Below are 22,555 nucleotides of genomic sequence, written 5' to 3'. Positions count from 1 at the left end.
CCACCGCCGACCAAGCTCCAGAGACCAGATTCCAGAGCGCTCCTCCGTCGCCACCCAGCAGCGCTCCTCAGTCGCCACTCGCCACCCAGCAGCGCTCGTCATTAGCCACCGAAACCACTGCACAGCAGCCGCGACCACCACCGCGTTGAGGCCGCCTCCTCCTCGCCCAGCTCGCCGAGCCCGCCTCTCATTCGCCGGTAAGACTGATTTTCTAAGCTCGCCTGTTCTGTTTGAACATGCTTCCTAGTTCCTCTGTTTTTGCTGCTTCATGAATCTTCAATCTGTTTTTGCTGCTTCTGTTTGCTGCTTCATGAATCTTCAATCTGTTTTTGCTGCTTCTGTGCTTCATGAATCTGTTTTTCAATCCAGTTTTGTTGCTTCTGTTTGCTTCAGTGACGAGTATAGGGGTAATTTATGATTCATCCATTGTTTGCTTCTATTTTTTTGCCATTTTGTTCTTATTGCTTCTTGCCTTTGGTGTTTGATTTGGATCTGATGCTTAGGTAATGTCATAACTCAAACAGTTTATTTTCACTTTATTTTTCACTTTCTCAGGTCTTCTAACAATATAGGTTTCTATCTGTGCAGGTTATGTATAGTCTTCCTTACCTTCAGCTTTATCGGATATGCCATGCCCTTTATACTGTGTGCAACAATTTGCTGCTGCCTACCTTGCATAATTTCTGTCTTCGGCATTCCTGAGGATTTTTCACCAAACAGAGGAGCCTCAATAGAATCCATTAACGCTCTGCCAGTCTATAGTTTGTTCTACATTAGTTTAGTTGGATTTTTTATTTTCGTTAGTGGATTCTAGGTTGTTGGAATAAGGTAGTTCAGTTTGTAGATTCTAGGTTTGTTGCAAGTTTTGAGAATTGGAAATTTCTCGGTTGGCTGATGCTTTGCTTGCTTATATAAGCTTGGTTACTTCTATTTGTTGTTGTGTTTGGCTGTATTAAGTGTGGAAGTTGTTGAATGGATAAGCATTGTAGCTGAAGTTTGTTTGTTTATGCTAAATTTGTACATTGCGTGCTAGGTGTTCGATTAAATGCCTCTGTGATGCTTTGAGTTTGAATTATATGTTGTAGTTACCATATAGTTTGAACCACTCTTTGTTTAGGCAAATTGTTCAAGAATAATGCACTTTGGGTTGTCTCTTGATGCTTGTTTAAGTTATGAAACTCATGTTTATCCATTGCTCATGGTAGCTCTTCATGCTTGTGGTTGATGTTATTTTTGTTATGAAAACACCTAAATGAGTGAAATGCTCAAACTTCTTGCAATTTAGGTAATTTCATAGACAGAATGCTTTAATTTTGTGAAGTGATGGTGACTTTTAATGATAAATTATGAATAATTTATTTTGTGAAATTGTTAAATTTTGAATTTTATTAGTTTAGAAATGATTGAATTTAAATTTTTAAAATTATGTATTGAATTTTTTATGATTTTACTCTATATTTAATTAAACCGGTTCAACCACGGTTCAACCCCGGTTAAACCATTGAACCATTGAACCAGTAACTCGACCGGTTCGATGACCGGTCCGGTTCTCGCAACCTTGACTATAACTCATTGGCAACACGCATAATAAGTTGGTATCGAATTAGTTGTGTGATAAATAAACTTATCTCGTGCCTTATACAAAGAAAAAAAAAATTCTTTAAACAAAACAACTACGGTTTATTAAACTAATAATAACTTAGTCAAATTATTCTAACAAATTAATAAGGTATGTCTCGTTAATAATTAAAGAGAAAAAATTATTAATAAGTACAATGCAATTTAGCAAAATAAAAAATGAAAAGTAAATTATTCTTAGATGATTCAATGCGAGTCCTACACAAAATAAGATTATTGACTAAAAAATGCTTAATTTCTCAATTTCGTACAACTAATTACTCTTTATTAGCTAGTAGTCAGTACAGATAGAGCAGAATATAGTAGTATTTGTTGTGATGATGATGGTTTCTTTTTAGTATTTTGCAATGTTGTTGTTCTTTTGAAAAAATAAACAAAGACAAACAAATTAAAAACTGGAGTAGAAAATCAGAAATGGAAAATATCATGGCATTGATAAGGACATAATAAGTGAGTTAAAAGCACATATGGTTAAGAGGGATTCAAAAAATTAGAAGAGTTGGATGTACCATCAATTAAAAGTCAATAAAGTTGATGTAAACTTCAACTTCCTCCCTCCCCTCCCCCTTCCGATCACTCCCAAGCTTAATTTCCTTTAGAAGAAAAAGCTTAATTGTCAAACATTTTCTTGGTAATAAATCCTCCCTAGTTATTACCTCATTTCATTCTCTTGCAAAATATTATTGATAACGTTAAAAAATGTTACTTGCCCTTTAAAATTTAATTTTAGTTAACCTTTAAATTTAATAATATATTATTTTAATTATTAATTAATTATGTCTTCTATTTTTAAGGATTCGTTATTATTTAATTAATTTAAATACCTATATACTTTTATATAATCGATTGTTCAAAAAATTAAGAAAGTTACTTATTTTTTATTTTTTCTCTCTTCTAATACACCACCATTACATTACACTTACGTGTCTCTCTCAAACTCTTTCTCTTTCAACACATCCAAAATGATAATAATATTTACTAATTATTTCATCAACATATCCGAAACTCATATCCATGTGATTTGTTTACAATTATAAATTTATAAAATTACACAATCAAAATCACAAAATTGCACACCAAATAATTAATAGGTAATAAAAATTATAAAAAAAAACGAACAAATTCTCAACACTTGCAAGAAAATACTACTCTCATATCTAATTCTTGAAAAATAAAAAATGGCACAATAGAAACACAGACACATTCAATACTAACATGAATAACATGAACACATTCAATGAATAACATGAACACATCCAAAATTAGATCATTACACATCTAAATTATACTAATATTCCAAATCCAAAATTAACAAAATAGTGAAAATTAGAATTTAGCACATCTAAATTACATTCATATTACAAAATGTCCCAATCATATATAGTTGTGCAAGTATAATTACCTTAGACGGAGAAGGATCGCGATGGTGGAGGAGATCCAGGATAAAGGAGGCGTGCGGGGAGCTGTGGGTTGCCGACGGAGCTGCGCATGCGCCGCCGATGGAGAAGTTCTTTGCAGGGGGAGGGGGAGCTCGTTGCGGGGGGAGGTGCGCGGCCCGGGAGAAGACGAACGCAGCAAGAAGGGGAGGCGCTGTAGCTCTGGGTTTTTAGTTTTTATGGAGGAAAGGTTTTCTTTGGTTATTGTAGAGAAGAGGTAACTAGTTAAAATCTGTGTTTAAAGGAATATTTAGGGTTTTATTTAGGATTTGTTAGTCTTAAAAAAAATAAATTTAAAATTTAACATTTTAATTTGGTTATTATGTTTCTTTAGATTTGTTTTTAAATTAAAAAAAAGACAGTAAATCTATTCAGATATATTTGTTTTAGTTTTTTTAAACTAATGTTAAAAAAGGCTGAATAAAGGACAATTTTAAAGGATACCTAGTTGCACTATATTATTATTACAACTTATGTTATCAGTGTAACTAGGTATCCTTTAAATATTGTCTTTTATTTAGCCTATTTTTAATACCAATCTTGCTATACATTCAAGTCTTTTTGACAACCAAATCCAACTAAGTTGGCCTAAACGCAACAAAAACTACTTTCATTACATGCATATGGTACACACGCCCACTTCACTAACGTAAACATATCCTTCTTTGTCTTCGCATTCCTTCTTCTTCTTCTTCTTCGCATTCTTCCTTCTTCTTCTTCGCATTCTTCCTTCTTCTTCGCGTGTTTTCTCTCCATCGTCGTTCTTTTATTCCTGCTGTTGTTGCTACGTTTTTCTTTTCCTCCTTGTCTTCCTAGTAACTTTGCAGCATTGATTTTTTTTTTTTATTTAATTCCTCTTAAGAGAGTAAAACAAAAAGAATTATGAGAGAATGAAATAATAAGACGAAGAAGATGAAGAAGAAGCAGTAAAATATGAGGAGGAGGAGAAGGAAGAATTTTGAATTATGCAAAACTTATCAAAATAAAATACACCAAAATTTCTTAACAAATACACATAAATTTCTTAGTTTTTACACTGAAATTTTGCTACAAAAATACAAAAATATCTTTTTTAATGCTGTATTTTTTTCTTCTTTTTTTCTCCTTATTTCTTTCTTTTAGTTGAATGAATGTAGGTTCATCTTCTTCCTAGTAGTTTTGCAACATTATGTATTTATTCTTCTTCTTTATTTATTTTTTTTTATTTTATTTTTATTCTTGTTAAGAGAGTAAAACAAGAAGAAACTTGAGAAAGTAAAATAAGAAGGAAAAGATGAATAAGAAAAAAAAGATGATGATGAGAAAGAAGAAGCAGCAGAAGATGAGGAGGAAGAAGATGAAGAGTTTTGAATTATAAAGAATTTATCAGAATAAAAATACACCGAAATTTATTAACGAATACACATAAATTTCTTAGTTTTACACTGAAACTTTGCTACAAAATAAAGTACAAAAATGTCTTTTTTAATGCTGTAATTTTTCTTATTCTTCTTTTTTTTTCTTATGTTTTCTTTTTTTAGTTGAATGAATGCAAGTTTATCCTCTTTCTAGTAATTTTGCAGCATTATGTATTTTTTCTTCTTCTTTATTTGATTTTTTTTGTTTTTATTCTTGTTAAGAGAGTAAAACAAAAAGAAACTTGAGAAGGTAAAACAAGAATAAAAATATACAAAAAATTTTTAACAAATACACATAAATTTCTTAGTTTTTTACACCAAAACTTTACTACAAAAGCACAAAAATATCTTTTTTAATGCTGTATTTTTTCTTCTTCTTTTTTCTTTATTTATTTATTTCTTTTAGTTGCATGAATATAGGTTCATTATTGTTTTTATTCTTGTTAAAAGAGTAAAATAAGAAGAAACTTGAGAAGGTAAAACAAGAAGGAAAAGATGAATAAGAAAAAAAAGAAGATGATGATGATGAAAAGAAGAAGAAGAAGAAGAAGTAGTTACAAGACCTAGAGTAATTTATCATGGCCTAACGCAAGTAGTTATGGAATGATTAACACTTTAGTACTGCGATATCTCATTAGTAAGTTAATGTGCAGAAATAATCGGATAAATTGTGTGCTTTTTTGTCGGGTTGTAGAAGATATTCTCTCTCACCTTGAAGAAGGAAGGGTTGGACCCTTTATCGTTGTGCTAAGTTTTGAATTATGTAAAACTTATCAAAATAAAAATACACCATAATTTCTTAACAAATACACATAAATTTCTTAGCTTCTACACCAAAATTACTTAATGATTGCAACACGCAAACTCAGTTAAAAAATAAGCATACAAACAAGACTGAATTATGAACAAAAATATCCAAAATAATTTTGGATCAGACAACGTTATTAATATGACAAAAATTTAATGATAACAATAATAATAACGATGATAACGATAAAGAATATGACGATGACGATAACAATGATGACGATATAATGATAATGATGATGATGATGGTGGAGAAGGAGGAGGAGGAAAACTAATGAAAATAGGAAGAGAAAGAGGAGAACGTAGTGATGGTGGTGGTGATGATGATAACGAAAAAAAAAAAAAAGAGAAAAAGGAAAGAGAAGAAAAAGCAGCAACTGAGTAGTAATTAAGAAGAAGAAGAAGAAGAAGAAGAAGGAGGAGGAGAAGGAAAAGGCGCGTGATTTGAGGAGGAGGAGAAGGAGAATGAGAAGGAAATGAAGAAGGAAAAGGCACGTGATTTGAAAAAGTGATTATAACAACTTGGTTAGATTTAGTTAAGTATTTTGCTTATAGATTTATTCTTTTTTAATATTAGTTTAAAAAACAAATCTAGAAAAACAGAATAACCAAATTAAAATTTAAAATTTAAATCTTCTTAACACTAATAAATCCTAAATAAAAATCTAAATATTCTTTTAAACACAGATTTTAACTAGTTATCTCTCCGATCCTCTACAGTAATCAAAGAAAACCTCGTCTTCATAAAAACTAAAAACCCAGAGATGCAGTGCCTCCCCTCCTCGCGACGTTCGTCTTCTCCTGCTCCGCGCATCTCCCTCCGCAACGAGCTCCACCTCCCCCCGCGAAGAACTTCTCCATCTGCGATGCGCGCGCAGCTCCATCGGCGACTTGCAGCTCCTCGGCGCACCTCCTCCGTCCATGCGTGCCTCCTCCGTCCTGGGTCTCCTCCACCGTTGCGACCCTTCTCCATCTAAAGTAATGCTGCTTGCACAACTATGTATGATGGGAGTTTTGTAATATGAATGTAATTTAGATGTGCTAAACCATAATTTTCACTACTCTGTTGATTTTGGGTTTGGAATATTAGTGTAGTTTGGATGTGTAATGATCTAATTATGGATGTGTCCATGTTATTCATGTTAATATTGGATGTGTCTGTGTTTCTACCGTGCCATTTCTAATTTTTCAGAAATTAGATGAGAGTACTATTGTTCTTGTAAGTGTTAAGGATTTGTTCATTTTTATTGGTAATTTTTGTTGCTTATTAATTATTTGGTTTACAATAATCTTGTGACTTTGGTTGTGTAATCTTATAATTTTAAATGTGTAATTTTATAAATTTAGAATTGTAAACAAATCACATAAATATGAATTTTGGATGTGTTGATGAAATAATCAATTGGTATTATTATCATTTTAGATGTGTTGAAAGAGTTTGAGAGAGACCCGTACATGTGGTGTGATGGTGGTGTATTAGAAGAGAGAGGAAATATTTTTATTTATTTTTTAACCATTGATATCATAAAAGTGAATATTTAAATTAATTAAATAATAAGGAATCCTAAAAAATAAGAGACATAATTAATTAAAGAATTAAAATAATATATTATTAAATTTAAAGATTTACCAAAAATTAAATTTTAAAGGAAAAATAACATTTTTCGTAAAAATATACTAGGTTTATTTTAGATTATTCTTATTGTTTTGCTTAAAGAATTTCTCACTTAGCTATAAAATTATGTGAACAGTGATATGAGTACAACCAAGATCGATATTCAAATCATATATACAATTAACAATCATCATGCATGCACTTGGATTAATCAGTAAATTTTATAATGAATTGACAAATGTCCGTGTAAACTGAGTTATTTATTTTATTTCCACCATTGACTCCATTGTATAGGATCCTAAAATGTACTTATCTTCATTTGTGCACGTATGTTTCCTACCAAAATGGACTATTTTCATATTCACGGCAACAATTATTAACACTATATTGTCCAATAATATATATGGCGCAATATTCTATAAACAATGCTAAGAATCAGACGTCATCATACAGCAGTTACACACACGCCGTAAATAGGAAAGAAGGCTGTGGAAACCTATGGTATTAAAATTAAGAAATAAAACCATTTAAGAATGAATAATAACTTATTATTATTATATATAATAGTGGTGATGACGATTAAGAAATTGATATCATCACAAAGACAGAAGAAAAACGTAGTGTTTGAATGAGAAGGAACAAAGAAAGTCTTAGTTTTAGGTGAGATGAAATTAAAAGGTCGATGAAGGAACGGGTCCACATAATACTACAGAGGCTCTCATATATTAAGATTATTATAGCATATAGAGCTAGGTGAATTAATTTGACTAAATACATACATATATGAATGTATGACAATAACAAATTAAATTAAATTAAATTAAAGGGAGATGAAGTGTGTACCTAGCACACAGGTCAAATAATTAAGATATTTAAGATAATCACGAGCAATCTAGCAAAGCTAGGTAGATATATAGCTAAAGAGGGACAGGGATAATTAGAAAGAAAGAGTGTATAGATTTTTTTTACAACTGTCAGAAAAGTGGTAGGAATTGTCACATGATTTGCAATATAGTACAAAAAGAGGGACCAGCAACATCTGTATCCATTATGCATGTTTATTACAATTTAAGGATAATAACAAGTAGTCTGTCAGAATATTATTGTTCATTTAAATTTAAATTTGAATTTTTTTTTTTATATATAAAGTTGTATATTATCTTAAACTTATGACGCCAATTCTGCTGCTGAATGATACACCAAAAAGGCATAAAAAACAACCAGGAGGTATCAAGTCATATATCCTCTCTTTCTCTTTCTCTCTCTCTCTCCATCCATATCAAAGAAACACAACATGGATCTTTAATTTCCCAAGAGAGATCAGAGAATATGTGATATATGTTTGATCGGCGAAGTTGCACATATGATCCCAAGTGTTGGAAGAGAAAAATAGAGGCACAACATCCATTATAATAAATGGTTAGTATATATTTTTCTTAACTTGAACAAGATATATGAAACTAATAATTAACAAGATCAACAGTCATAAGTTCATATACATAATTATTCTTTTAAATTGTTTTCATGGTTTTCTTGTTCCCACCCACCTTCCTTTTTTGTGAAGTACTAATCATGAGTTGATAATATTATTCCGAGATTTTTGTGTATTTCTCTATAATCATCATCAATTCGTAAATATACTTATTGTTCCTGAGAAAAATTTTAGCCACCACTGGATTTTCCCCTCACAAGTGCCCTATTAGATTAGAGCATGATGGTTGGCTGTGATTTAATCTCTCAACATATATATGTTGTTATCTTATCTTCCATTAATTAATGTGCATATGCTAATCTTTTCTTCATGATATGATGCATCTTTTTGCTGATATCTCCAGAGAGGGATCGGAATGACCTAACAAGATTATACTGTGTTCAAACACATGTTTTTTTTTTTTTTTTTTTATTACTATTATATTCCTACTCTTACTTTGATCACTCCATATGTGCGCTCAGTTAATAATTCCTTACTTTTCCCTTTTATGCTCATATTTTGATTGCTAGGTAGATATAGCTCATTAATTTTTTACTTTAACGCCGAAATTCCTCAATTTTTTTGACAGCGCTCTTCAAGCTAAGGTATATTAAAGATCAGATAGAGAAGTAGGCAGCTTAATTTCTTTATTCATCAGTATTACTCTAAACTACTTTTGACCTACTACTACCGTAACATACATACAAGGATATTAAATTAAAATCAATGTTTTCCACTATACAAATTAGTTTACCATGGCCTCGGCTAATTGCTTCAGTGAATATAGGTTTTAAAGGCTAGCTAGTAATTAATTACTACTGTATATATAGATAGAGTGGTCAATACTACATACAGCCTGTATGTTCTTGTTTAATTATTTGTTATTAGTTGTGTGTATATTTAAATGTTTGCATCCTTGTTTTGGTTTTCAGAGATAATTTGTAAAGGAGGAATTCAAGAAATTATTGTAGCATTTATATTGAGCGGCATCGCATCTGCTAAAATAAATAAATATGTCAGAGGGATTTGAGATTCATCAAGAGAATAATGAAGGAAGTGGCGGGAAGAGTAGTAATGATAATGAGGGTGAGGAAAATTCATTTGACTTGAATGAAGGAGCGGGTATGAGTGATGATGAGGAATTGGAAGAAGAGAATAATAATAATGAAGCAAAGGAGGATGAAGAAACAAACCCAAGTAGCAGCAGCACAGCATCAAGAGAAGGGAAGAGAGGGAGTGGTGTGAGACAATATGTGAGATCAAAGATGCCAAGGCTTCGTTGGACTCCTGATCTTCATCTCTCCTTTGTCCATGCTGTTCAGAGGCTTGGAGGTCAAGAAAGTAAGTCAAGTTTTGCCCTAATTAATCAACATATAATATAAATGTATGTTATAATTGCTAGCTATATTCAATTGCTGCAGGAGCAACACCTAAATTGGTGCTTCAGTTAATGAATGTCAGAGGCCTAAGCATTGCTCATGTCAAGAGTCACTTGCAGGTAGCTATTCGATGTATTTATACTACTACTGCTCATGTATTATTTTCCTTATGTATGTAATTAAGTAATAATTTCATGGTTACTTTGCAATTTTCATTTCAGATGTATCGAAGCAAGAAACTTGATGACTCTGGCCAAGGTGAGGAACTGAGGACTATTCTATTTTCGATCTTCTGATATGACTATTATTAAAATTAAAGTAATATTTTTTTATTATTAAATAATATTTTTTAAACAATAATATTTAAAATAAATATTTTTATAATTTTAAAAAATATATAATTTTAATTTTAATTATAATCATCATAACCATATAACATAGTTATAATAGAATTTACCTTCTATTTTATATTTTGAGGACCTTAGCTTGTATATATTTGATATGATATTCATATAAATATTGGTATACTGACTTCGGTCAATGCTGTGGACTTCCAATAGAAACAATGCCTCTTTCAATTTTCTTTATCCAATCAAATTAATTATTTTGTTTATATACATTTTCTTGAGAAGGTAATTATATTGGTATAGTTAATAAACATTTTAATTTTTTTTTCTGGGTAGATAATAATAATAATAATAATTTGGTTTCAGACGAAGCTGATCAATACAACAAAATAATTAATAATAGTCTATCTAAGCTGAATAAAGCTCCTGCATGTAAGATGCATTCTCTGCATAAAGTCCACATTTTTCAACAGTTAGATTAGAGTAGGTAGTAGAGAGGTTACCAATAATTTAACGTGTTATATATTAGGAATATACGAGCATATTTAAGGAAGTGATTCATATACCATTTTAATAAATGCTTGTAAATATTTTTCCTTCTAATGAAATATTATAGTAAAGGGTTCCTAGGGTTAGGGTTACTGAGTTCCTTAAGCAAATGGAAAATGTTGCAGTAGTAAGAAGTGAAAGACAGAGAAGCAAGCATGAAGTAGGTGGTGTGGCGTATGAGACGATGATGAAGAGGAGTAGTCCTCATCAACATTTCAAGATGGGAAACGGTGGAATTTTTCTTACTACTAACTACACCACCACTACTCCATTCTCCTCCCTCCCACATTCAAAGCCCACAAACCACCACCTATGGCACTTGAATCATCAAATACCTTCTATTAGAAGACCAATAACACCACCGTTGCAAACTCAACTAGCCAGCAGAATTACGCCCATGAGACCAAGCCGATTTCTTGAAGAGAAAAAGTGGCCTCCTTTTCATCACTGGAAATTCAAAAGGCTTCCTAATACCAACACCATTACACTACCCTCATCACAATCCTCTCCATTTGCCACCACCTCTGACTTCATCACCTTTGGAGACAACACCACCACCACAATCAGAGACTATCTATCAAACTCCAATACTTTCAAGGTACCATTATTAAATTTCGTGACAAGGAATGTTAGGGGGCAGCAACTTTTGTGATTTGTAGCAATCAAATAGCCATTAACGATGGTTTTAATGGTGTGAGATTGGCGTGATATTTCATCCAATAACTCACTTTTTTTTGCTGGTTACATGCTGGTCAGAATTTAACAAAGTTGCTGGCCCTAGACTTTTCCTTTCGCGATTTCTATCAATATGTTTTTTCTTCGTCATTTATTTAATTTAATTTATGAAAAAACGTACGTGCAGTTGAATCATCAAGACAAGCAGTTGCAGCACAAAGAGAAGCAATGGGTTCCAGATTTGCAACTGGGTTTGAGTCATCACAAAGATGGAGACAATAATGATGGCACAGGAACCCCAGAAATTAGCACTAAACTTTCACTTTCATAGACTTAATTAACTTAGCTTTGTCAATAATGGAAACACCATATAATTAACCTACCCAATATCATACACTCTCAGAGATGATATAACTAACTAATAATAATTAACATATATTAAAACCTTTTCCCACAAAAAAAAAAAAAAAAAAAAAAAAAACACAAATGCAGGCCGTCGCTACAGTAGTGAGCTTACATTATTACAGGAACATTATTTTTTCTCCCCTTAAATAGGATTTGACTGAAACGTGTCATGATGACGAATGAGTTCCGTGTGAGAGATTATTTTTGTGGTGCAAGTATTTGGTTTGATCAAACACAATATAATTAATAGCGAAGGAAAGTAACTCGAAGCCAAGAATATATATAGTAATAAGCTAGATATGCCGGTATATCTATCATTTCTTTGCTGTGTGTAAGTCAAAATTGTACGGGCTTAATTAGTACGTAGCAATAAATTAGAAATTAATTAAGGCCCGGTTTTGTAATAGGGATATGGATTACTTTTTTATTATTACTTGTGTATGTATTATTGTGTCTTCACTCTTCATTGGTTTCTTGAATATAGTGTGCCTGAATGTGAGCAGATTGTTTCCACCACATGTCTACGATATATCAATTCCACATACAAGTCTCTTTAAAAAAAAAAAAAAGACAAACTGGAATTGTATATAAATTCAGATTCTAAGCAAAATATATGTCGTAAATAAGAAATAAAATACAAGAAATATTTTATTATATTTTTTAATAAAAAAACCTTAATAATTATTATAAAAATTTATTACAATATTGAAATATTTAAGTTCGTTGTCTTTATCTCTTGGCATATATTGATGAGCTCCTTTGAAATCAAATTGTCTATTAAAAAAATATAAGTCGTTAGTCGTCAATAAATTGAAGTTTGTATACAAAAATATCTATATCAATGAAAAATATTTAAAGATTAAAATTATATGTAGACTGAATTGTACCAAGAAGTAGCTATTTACACATTTACTAAGAACATAAATTACCTGTGATGAAGGTAATAATATTTCTTTGAAAACTACATTTCGTAAATTTTTCACTTGTTCCATTTATTTTTTCTTCTTTGACTAAAATTTTTGTAGTTGACTGAGAAATACTTCGAGACAAAGCAACATATAATTGGCCATGGCTAAACACATGTTTAGGGAGATAGATCCCTGACGAACGGATTTTTGCTAGTAAAGAATTTCATAAAAATATATTCTCGTTGTAAGTATAGTTTCTAAACCAACAAAGAATCATTTCGTGCAAAAACTTTGGTTGTCACAAGTAACAAAACCCAAGAAATATTTTATTATATTTTTTAATAAAAAAACCTTAACAATTATTATAAAAATTCATTACAATATTGAAATATTTAAAATGGACAATACTAGTCATAGTAAATAATGATGAAACAGGTAATGAGTGACTTTATTTTTACTCTAACTAAATTTTATTATTTAACTTCCTCATAGACAACTGAACTACTGAAGTGTGAATTTTATTTTTTATTTTTTCACATTGTTATATAAGTAGAGAAATTTTATGTATAATTGTACAAAATTGAATAAGAGACTGAGAGGAAATTATAATAATTAAGAATAAAGTGAGAAAATTAATAATGAATAATAATTTAATCAAGGGGATCACATGAATTAAGCTTAATTAAATGGTGAAAAGTAATTTTACATGTAATTGTATTGTGTATATGAGATAGTTTAACAGCCAATTATTATAAGTACAAGGAACAGCAATCAATACTGTCAATTTAAATACACCCAGAAATTAAAAGAAGCACATAATAGAAGTGCAGGAACTTCAGCTTATGATATGTTGAATCCATTTCAAAGAAGCAAATGTCCGAAAGGGATACATGATTCCTATTTATACAAATACTGACTGAACATCAATGTCAAATAATTAAAAGGTGTCATAACATAACATGATATGATTATGATTAAGATTTTGATTGCTGAGATTTGTATAGAGTTAGCTCCTGCATACAAAACCAAAATATAGTTAAGACTAAAGTAAAGTTCTTAAGGGATCTAAGGAAAGCTTTATTAATTAATTGTTACCTGAGAACAGTATGCATGACCACCATGCAAATTCCAAGTTTTCACCATTGTTTCCCACCTTGATGATGCATTCAAACTTTCTCTTTTAGCAAGGACCATATTCTCACGATTTGAATGTGGGAATCCGGAATTCTTCATATAAACTAATGGCAGGGCACGGCTAAGCCAAGAGTCAGAAGGTGATTTTGGCAATAATGGTGCCGGAACAAATTGATGATGATGATGATCAACTGCTACAATTTGCTTGTTGCTGTTGTTGTTATTGATCTTTGTTTCTTTGTCAAATGAAGTCTGCACAAGTTGCAAGGACATGGAGTCTTGATTAGTTGCCTGGTCAGTTGTCAGTCTTTGAGCCTTGTCATCTTGTTCTTGATTCTCCTTTGAAGGAGGTAAAATAGTTTGTGTATCAAACATAGTGATAGTGTCTTCTTTTCTCTGCCTTGTATCTACAGAACATGAAACTGATGTTGGTAATGTTGTAGCAGTTGCATGTCTGGGAAAGAGAGGTTGAGGTTTGCTTTGGAAACTAGTTGTGGAACGGCGAAAGAGCCTACCACTACCACCTAGTTGCTTCATTTCAGGTGAGTAAGTAAACCTCTCTGATTGACTTCTCCATTTTCTGCTTAACTCATGCTTGTGTGGTGATGAAGCTGCACACCTTGATTTGCTCTTGTGAATAGCATCCCAAGCCTGCAGGGACAAAACATTCATGAATTGCAAAAAGTGCTAATTCACAAACATTCATGTTATGGTTATGGACATGGTTCTCACCTTCTTGATTGGTTTTCCTTTTCCATACTCATATGCACAAGACATGTTAAACTCATCCCTCATTTTCATCCCAGGCACTGTATTTAACAAGCAAAAGGAAAGTCCACAGCCTTTAGCAGAAACACTTGTAGTTGTAGAGTCATCATAACCATAATCATCATCATCATCATCATCATCATCATCTTGACATTGGGCAGTATATAGCACAAAATCAGTGATGTGTTTGTTAACAATGGACTTTCTTTCCTCGCGAACCAATCTGAGAACATCTCTGGGTTGCTCTGCCACCACAGATTGTTGCTTTCTTGATGAAGCATATTGAGGAGGGTGGACAGTCATGGCCTTCGCCGCAGGTAAAAACCGGTTCATCATGAATTCCTGTGCTTGTTTATCATCATCAGCATTGCTTCCGTGCTTGTCTGCATCAAAACTAACACCACTTGCACTACACTTCATAGAGGCTGATTCTGTACATGACAGTGTCTCAAGTGCATCAGAATAAACATCATCATCATCATCATCTTCTTCTTCTTTTCTTTCTGCAACATTTGTGGATTTTCCAGGGGCAAGACTTGGAGAATCCTTAGAAGGTTGAGGTTGAGATCCATGATTACCCTTTGGTCTTCCAGGGATATGCTCCCAATTGAAAGGCACTGCAACAGGTTCTGTTACCTGATCCAAATAGTATGCAAGAGTGCACCTTTTCTCTAGTACCTTTCTCTTTGCCTCAGTTAAGGACGGTGATGGTGATGCAGCAGAAAAGCGTCTCACAGACATAAGAGGAGCATTAATATCCAATTTCCTCTCATTCATCTTGTTCTTCAACTCAAGTTTTCTGTGGCTAAGACTCAAAATCTTTCTATTCAAGCAACAGATTCTGGAGAAAATAAGAATGATGTGAGGTTTCTGATCATTGACTCTTCAGCTTGCATTGCAAAAAGGCCAGATTTTTTGTTTCAATTAAACATGAATTGAACCTTGATAACAGGGTATTCAATTACTGATAATTGATATGAACTTGCATTTTCGCTGCCATTAAGCTTAAGCAGAGGAAAAGTTAGAAATTTCATAATGCTTTACAGAAAGAATGGAAAGGGAAAGTTGACATTCACGTTACCAATTTTATTCAATATCTATATGGATATGATAACCAAGAAATTTAAGCCTCTGATTATGGAATAAGCCTAGAATACCATTACTCTCTTGTGAATAAACCAAATATACAAATATTTAACATTTGCATAGAGCCATAGACTATAAATACTGAATTTAATTGATACAGCAGGAGCACTCTCATCAATCATCATCATATTCATCATATATATACAGAGTAACAAAACCAAAGAAACAGAAAAATCTATATAAATGAATCGGTTAAACACGTGATGGTAATGAAGGAAGGACCAACCTATTTAATAACAGGATGAAACATGGGACATTGGCACAGAAACAGGGAAAAAATTCATGTGTAGTTCAGGGCAAATGAAAGAAAGAAAGAAGGTTCTAGTATCTGTGTCATGTGAAACAGCACAGGAAGCTTCAGCAAGGGAAGAGGTGTATAAAAGATTAAAAGTCAATGTAAATCAGTGGGAAGTGAACATCACAAGGTGAGAGATTTCAGTCCCATGAGACGTGTATGTATGTAATGATGCAGCAGAATTTGTGTAAGCGGAATGAGTGAGAGCAAAGAAAAGCAGAGTTAGATAGAGAAAGAAAAAGCAAAGGGATGTTAGTGTTTCTTCTTCTTTTGCTTTCTGTGTTTTTCAGATTTACAATGTGTCTGTCACCGGTAGATACACAAAAAACAGTATAATGACTCTCATTTTGATCTTTCTGAAAGGAAGGAAAAGATGATTCCAACCTACTTTTCTTTTTGGCATTAAATCTATAATTATTAATATATATTGGTGATTAGCAGGTCAATTACTCATAATTCATATGAAGTAAATGAGAATTATAAATGAAAGTTTAATTTTCTTTTCACAAGAATTATAAGTGATATCTAAAATTACTATTATTACGAACTTTGACACAGACTAGAATATGCACAAATTTATTATTTGGGTTTGGAACAAACAAGGTTCAATAATATGATGATAAAATATTTAAATTATGCTTATTCTAACTTCTAAGTACAAAAACAATTGGAGCCGAGAAAATGACATGTCTTGTAACGCTTTAAGAGGTCTAATAGAACAAAGATACTTATACTTCCAAAGTGGTGAAGATAAAAAACAAAAGACGTTCCTTTCATACAGTGCATTATTTATGCCAAAAATAAGAAAAATGAACTGCATTTTGCAAAAACCAGCAGATGGACAACAATGTGGTAGTGGTTGTTGGGCCAACTGCCGAGAGCTCTCGACCATCAGGTTGCAGAGAGATTTCGAGGAGGAATCAAGCGAAATAATATAAGATGAGAAGACACCACATCCAACTCAAAACCTTAAGATCTCAAGTTAATGGGTCTCTCATCTTATAAACCCCATACTCTTCCTTGCTTTCTTTGATGTGGGACTAGCTTCAACACTCCTCACACTTGCAACACTAACAGTGGTATGGTATGTTAATTTCATGAGATGCCAAGTTGGGGACCTCCAATTCATAGTGAGAATAAGACATGAAACCCGTGCGAATAAAATAATAAATATGTCAGTTCTATGTGATTAGTAAATGTCAATAATAAGAGTTTAATCGTTATATATGATGTTGTTGTACTATCATTAGATGAGATCTTCACGTTTGCAAAATTTTGAAGTAAATAGGTAAGTCAAATACTTGCTATTTACATCTCACACGAAATAAACGTGAGAATATATATGGATCGGACTAATAATTCACCTATGTTGTCTGTCTCTTGAATCCCTGTGATGAATGTTGTCCAAGTTATTTGTAGTTTCATTGGCATGGCTCTCTTTTGCATTAGCTTCTTTCTGAGAGGTGGAGTAGTGTTCCAGCCATAGTTACATGAATCAATTTAGTATCGAACACTATATACTTTTGGTCTGTGATTGGTTCGGAGGGAAAAAGGAGCAGTCATCATTCATCAATGCTTGTTAACTTCTCAGTAGTTTATCCAACCATGCAATGATACAACACATGAAATCATCAATTATTCCTATGGATACTTGATCATCTTGGCCCATTTAACTGCTACTAGTGGGTTAGGACCACGGCCTACTTGATCATCTTGGTCCATTTATCCACACCACAAAAAAAAGATAATCCAAATAATACGTTACGCATGTATCTATGTAATTGTAAGTTTATAGTTCTATGTTATGATGCTTTAAGAAATCCTTACATTGGATTCTCCAAACTGCATTATTTTCTATTTTCAAGTTAAAGGGATGGATATCATCTAGGATGCACATGACCCGGCCCGGTCCCGAACACTTTAGGGGCTAATTTAGTGTGATTTCATCGGAATTAGAGTCGGGTAAGGGTCTCAAAAATAGACCGGGTCATTATTTCGGGTCGGGTCCGAGCCATAGCTCGGGTCACCCGAAATCGGCCCGGTGGCCCGGTAATCATACACAATTAATATTTTGTGTTATTAGTGATGAATCATGACTATTCTTATATGGAATTTAAGTATTGTAAATCTTAATATTTTGTGTTATTAGTCATTATAAGACTATAAGTTAATGTTTTATGTTTAGAATGTATAAGACTTTAGACTAATGCATAATATTGTGTTATTTGTATTGATTTAAATATTTGGTATTATTAGATAATATTAGTATTGATTGTGGTTATGCTTTAGTATTGATTGTGGTTATGCTTTAATTTTGAAGAAGGGTTAGTTCTTGTTATATTTTTCTAAATAAATTTTACCATGTTAAATAATGGTTGGAATTTTGGAAATTTGGATATTTTTACATGCTAGCTTACAAGAAAGTATCAACGTAATGTAATGTTAACGGCCTAGTTTTTACCCGGTTTTTACCCAATTTTCACCCGGTATAATTGTGGCCCGAAAGTGTATTGGTTTCATCGGGTTTAGGGCCGAATTCGGATCTAATAAATAGATCCGATGTATATTTCGGGTCAAGTCTATGTCACATCAAACCCGGCTTCACCCAGCCATGTGCATCCCTAAATTATCATCGATTGGGTAGGACTCGACAATTTCTTGCAAATATACACATATTACACCAAAGTCCAAAATGGGTAAAACTGAAACATGTCTAGATTCTCAAGAGTAATCATAGCACCACTTTCACAAAAACAACAAAGTAAATGGTACATCATGGACATGACTTTGCTTAACCGGCCACTCTTGGATTTGGATTGGGTCACTCATATTCATACCAGACACCAGACGCATCTCCAGTAGAAGTCCACATGATGATTTGATTGGAGCAAGCTAAGACAAATATCATCGTAGTGGAACTAATTGTTTTTCACCGTGATGATGTACGTGTAACAAAAGGAACACATAATTGAATAAACAAGTGTCAATGTCCTTAACATTACATTGCATTAAATAGAGAGCAAATAGAATATGAAAACCTAGCCCATGGTCCCTCCCTTTTATACCTCACGTGATGCCCACTAACATCTACATCTGTACTTATTCAATGAGACCAATTTTATGGGATTTAGATCCTCTAAATTTTGAATTTTACTTTAGAGAATAAAATATGATTTATCATAATTTATTTTATAAGTGGGATCAAGAGAAAATATGAGAGAGAAAATATTCAATAGTAAAAAATTTCACTTTATCTTTTAAAGTAAAAATTTAAAATTTAGTGGATCCAAATTCAATCTTGATTGTGTTTTTATTATAAAGGGCTTTTTTTTGTCAAACATTATACAGGTTAATTCACTGGTTAGTATGGTGTCATTAGTTAACTATAGATTGTTAAATAAAATCCAAATTATAATTTGGACCTAGGCCTCGAGGGAGAAAAAAATGAAACCAGCATTTCTAGTACCATTGTTATATATAATTCTAGTTTCAAATTATAAATACTAATGTATCATTAAGTGCTAATTAATGTACCAATTAATTCGATCTTTTATTATTAAATATGTATAAAAATAAATAAAATTAATTAAGATAATAAATTATTTATAATTTAATTAAAATATTTTAAGTTTAAACTTCAAAAATAAAAAATATATTTTTTATAAATTATATATAATAAATAATATTTTAAAAATAAAAATATTCACTAACTCTTTTTTAATTTTTATTATATTTTTAATATAATTAATAATATTTCATCACTACTTCTTAGTGTGGCCGAGACTGATCGATTGAAAAATTGTAAGGTACCAACAAATAAATTATATAAAAATATTATATATTTTAATATATATTTTATATAAATAATTAATTTTTGTATATATATTATTTTTTAAAAAAATAAAAAGACTCGAACCCATAACCTCTAAATAAATATAAAAAGATTATGTCATTTATACACATGGTATAATTCTAAATAAAATATGAAATTTCATTCACGGCTTATATATTTTAGAGTTGTGTAATTTATTCTATTAATCCGTTCTTTTTGTGCAATTTTTTATATTTATATTTTTAAATATTTAGTAAATATTATAAAAAATTAAAATCAATAAACGTGAATGAGAGATTCGTCGCCGACAAATACTCGTGTACCATAATACTACTTCTAACAACAATTTCGCTAGTTAAATAATAAAAATTTTGAAAAACATAAATAATAGACTGCATTCTCAATCCATTAAATATAAAAATAATATTCAATATAATTATTTTACTGTATTTTTAATTTTACTTTCCTATTTTACTTTCTTTTCTAATTTAAACCTTATTTTCACCTACTCCTAACGTCAACCCTATTTTTTCACCGCATCACATCACCGCCATCTTTCCTATCGTCGAAAACGAATCTTCTTAGCTTCACTCTTGCCCGTCGTCGCTAACCCGCCTAAAAGAATCGCAGTTCTCCTATTGCTCGGATGCTGCACCACTACTGCTGTGTCATCGCCGGCATAGTCGCGTCTTCTCCCCATCTTTTGCGCACCGCTGCTTTGCCCATTTCGAAGCCCACGAAGTGACGTCGCACCGTCGCCAAGTCAGAGGCCTTATTCCGCCGCTGCTCCAACGCTGTACATCTACCCTTGCTTCCACGCCGTTGCGTCATGTCTTTGCCACTTCCATCGCGTGCCATTTTGTTTCGTTCACCCAAATAGTATGACCCAAATAAACATCCACATCTTAGTGAAACCATTTGCATACATAATAAAATGAACATTTGCCTTAGTTAATAAGAAACAACTAACAAGTTGACCAAAATACCACGCATGCACTATGTTTAAATGGCGTAACTCAAACCCAACTTGAATTCAAGCAAAATTAAACTAAATCTAATCCAAACCACATAACAAAAGAAACTTAGCTTGCAGAGCATATGTGCATGCAGAATCAAGCAAATCAAGTAAAATACTAATGCTATACCCAAATAAACATCCACTTTAGAATGAAAAAAACCATCCACATACACAATAAAATAAATATTCGACTTAGTTGATAAGAAATAAATAACAAGACAACAGTTACGGGGGCACCGGGGTTGTGATACAGTAGCGACGGCAGTGACACAGGATTGCAAGAGAGTGATTGCAGCGGCTGCATGTGTAACGCGATACGACAGTACTCGCGGCCGGGAACGCACCTCGTGGACGGACGGGCACCTCGCGAAGGCTCTCCTTCCGATGGTGGCGGAGATTTGTGTAGGCGGATCAGCGGCGCACTGTGGATGCTTAGCGGCGGAAGTCTGAACGGCAGGCGGTTAGAAGAAATGGGAGAACGGTGCAAAGAGACAGAAAGTGATGTCGCTTGAAAAAATATTAAAAAATAAAAAAAGAATTTAAAATTATGATTAAACCTAGTTAATTCAAAATTTGATTTTTAAAATTAAAATTAACTTATAGGTTATTAAAAAAAAGACGTTATTCCTCTATACTTTCTCATCTACGAAAATAATAAAATTATATCATTCTTCCATATTCACCTCAAACAATCATTTGCAAATTAAAACTCGTAAGTATCCACCATTTTTAAAAGGTGTAAATTTCATGTTCATAATGCTGTATATTTTAGACAAAGAAAACATTGTACGAAAAAAAAGCTCTACAACGACCAAGCAAATTAAGTCCAATTAAGTTATTGTACATATGTTTTATTGTGGTCGTTATCATTACTATCACTATCACCTCTTCCTCATCTTTTTACTCTTTTTCCTCTCTTTTTTTTATTTGATTTTTTTTTGTGCCTCCTTGATTATCATCGTTATCATCATTTTATTCTTCTTCTTCTTAGTTAAATATTATACAATTAGTTTAATAATTCATTTAGTTGTAAATGACACGGTTAAAAATTTTCAATGTCAAAATTAAAAAATTTTCTGTGTCACAGTTAAAAAATTTTGGAGCTATTTTTCTGATAAATTCTGCACAATTCAAAATTCTCATTCCTCCCTCATCATCATCATCTTATTTTACATTCTCATAATTCTTGTTTCACCCACTTAATAAGAACTTGTATCATGAATTCACGGTTAAAAAATTTTCTGTGTCAAAATTAAGAAACTTTTTATATCACAGTTAAAATGTGTCGATGCTATTTATGTTGAATTTTACATAATTCAAAACTCCTTATCCTCCTATTCTTCTTCATTTTAATACTTTTAATACCACGCAATCAATTCAGTGATAAATAGCACATAAATTTTTTATAAATGATATAAAAAATGTTAAAGAATCAAAAGTCCAAAATCTTAACTCCCTCTACCAATAAAATACATTCAAATATATTTTAGAATAAAAAAAATGTTAATTTATTGTAAATGACATAGAAATGGCTAAACCTCTTATATATGAATTTAATACCATCCAACTAGTTCGGTGATAAGAAAATTATATCATTTAGTTGGAAATGACACAGTTAATAAATTTCTATATTACGATTAAGAAATTTGGTGTCAAAATTAAGAAATTTATTTCTATGTCACTGTTAAAAAATTTCGATGCTATTTTTTAATAAATTATGCACAATTCAAAATTC

At 31.9% G+C, this 22,555-nt stretch overlaps 2 protein-coding genes across 3 annotated transcripts; one reads left to right on the top strand and one right to left on the bottom strand.

Annotated features, from left to right (window-relative positions):
* The first annotated feature begins 7,796 nt into the window (after nt 1-7,796).
* On the top strand, nt 7,797-12,232 carry LOC112734953 (uncharacterized). The gene is made up of 6 exons (XM_025784494.3): nt 7,797-8,312; nt 9,297-9,705; nt 9,786-9,862; nt 9,965-10,001; nt 10,765-11,237; nt 11,502-12,232. Exons 2-6 carry the CDS (start codon nt 9,378-9,380, stop codon nt 11,643-11,645), a joined length of 1,059 nt encoding a protein of 352 aa, XP_025640279.1. The 5' UTR covers nt 7,797-8,312; nt 9,297-9,377; the 3' UTR covers nt 11,646-12,232.
* Nucleotides 12,233-13,429: 1,197 nt separating this feature from the next.
* On the bottom strand, nt 13,430-16,554 carry LOC112734952 (uncharacterized). Of its 2 annotated transcripts, none has more exons than XM_025784491.3 (4): nt 15,902-16,554; nt 14,494-15,370; nt 13,723-14,412; nt 13,430-13,640 (listed from the first exon to the last, which is right to left on the bottom strand). In XM_025784491.3, exons 2-4 carry the CDS (start codon nt 15,304-15,306, stop codon nt 13,602-13,604), a joined length of 1,542 nt encoding a protein of 513 aa, XP_025640276.1. In that variant the 5' UTR covers nt 15,307-15,370; nt 15,902-16,554; the 3' UTR covers nt 13,430-13,601. The 2 variants fall into 2 exon arrangements, with proteins under 2 accessions (XP_025640276.1, XP_072087534.1); XM_072231433.1 differs by having other exon boundaries at nt 14,494-15,533; nt 15,902-16,290.
* Between the last annotated feature and the right edge of the window lie 6,001 nt (nt 16,555-22,555).

The sequence above is a fragment of the Arachis hypogaea genome, chromosome 20, assembly GCF_003086295.3.
Source record: "Arachis hypogaea cultivar Tifrunner chromosome 20, arahy.Tifrunner.gnm2.J5K5, whole genome shotgun sequence".
NCBI lineage: Eukaryota > Viridiplantae > Streptophyta > Magnoliopsida > Fabales > Fabaceae > Arachis > Arachis hypogaea.
The sequence above is the reverse complement of the archived record's forward strand: the minus strand, read 5'-3'. Positions and strand labels throughout refer to the sequence as shown.